This window comes from Microtus ochrogaster, chromosome 10 (genome assembly GCF_000317375.1).
Source record: "Microtus ochrogaster isolate Prairie Vole_2 chromosome 10, MicOch1.0, whole genome shotgun sequence".
Taxonomy (NCBI): Eukaryota; Metazoa; Chordata; class Mammalia; order Rodentia; family Cricetidae; genus Microtus; species Microtus ochrogaster.
In genome coordinates, this window is record NC_022016.1 from 81,978,796 (window position 1) to 81,979,977 (window position 1,182).

Genomic DNA, 1,182 nt, shown 5'->3' on the forward strand with positions numbered 1-1,182 from the left:
TTTCTTTTTTAAGTCTTTAAGAATTAGAAATGGCTTCCAAAAGAGCTCTGGTCATCCTGGCCAAAGGCGCGGAGGAGATGGAGACAGTGATTCCCGTGGATGTCATGCGCCGAGCTGGGGTGAGTCTCCCTTATGCTCTAGCCTGTCATTTTTACTTGTTTACTGTGCTCGAGCCTGCATCCTGGGGTCCTGGGGTGCAGATGTGGAGGACTGAGGGTGACTTGTATGAGTTGGCTCTCTCTGTCCACCATGGGTCCAGGAGATGAAGCTAAGGTCTCCTTGGGCTTGGAGGCCAGTGCCTCTTTTGCCAGCCTTACTTTATGAACTATTTCAAGTACAAAGCTACAGTGATTACATAGTAAAACGTTAGTTTGTTCTCTGCTCACTTTTTTTTTTGGTTTTTGAGCTAAAGGCTCACCCTCTCGACCAGGCTGGCCTGGAACTTACCACGTAACTCAGGATGGCTTTGAATTCTTGGCAGTTCTCCTGCCTCAGCTTCCCAAATGTCTGGCTCACTGCTGACTTTAAAAACTTGTAGCACTTTGTCTTATTTCTTTCAGACCCTTTTTAAAATTTGCTGATTAATTTATTTGAAGAGACAGGTGTGTGTTTATGTCCCAGCTAGCCCTGCACCCCTGGGCTCAGGCTGTCCTGCTGCAGCCACCTGCGTAGTTGTGCTGGCTGCCATGTGCCAGCACCCTGGCCTGGACACTTTTTGTGTGTTTGTCTGTTTGTTTTAAAGCAAATGCTTTGAAATTTGGGGTTTTTCTGAGTCCCCTTTGTAAGTTTCCTCGGTCCCGTGCCCTCTCCTCCTTCCCCAGACATGACTGTTCTCAGGCCGAAGTGTGCTGGCTCATGCGTTAGCGTGTGCTTCCTTCCTGTGTTTGCATGCAGCGTGTCACTTCTGTAACATGGTAAAGGGCGGTCCTCATGTTTGCCAGGCTCACAAACCTGACAACAGTGCTGACTCTGCCTCTTCTCACAAGAGCCAAGTGCAGACACTCGGCTGTGCTGATTTACTGTGTTAGCAGAGCTCAGCCCTGGGTGTGTGTTTACACTCAGCCCCGCACCACTGTGTGAGCAGAGCTCAGCCCCAGCTGTGTGTTTACACTCAGGTCTGCACACACTGTGAGCAGCGCTCAGCCCCGGGTGTGTGTTTACACTCAGCTCTGCACACACTGT

The 1,182-nt window shown here is 49.9% G+C and overlaps 1 protein-coding gene across 1 annotated transcript in view; it reads left to right on the plus strand.

Moving 5' to 3' along the window:
- Park7 (Parkinsonism associated deglycase) overlaps positions 1–1,182 on the plus strand; it is a 15,978-nt gene that overhangs the window by 1,689 nt on the left and 13,107 nt on the right. The window contains exon 2 of the mRNA XM_005353673.2: positions 14–119. Within this exon, the coding sequence (XP_005353730.1) occupies positions 30–119 (90 nt within the window). The 5' untranslated portion in view covers positions 14–29. The remainder of the gene's footprint in view (positions 1–13; positions 120–1,182) is intronic.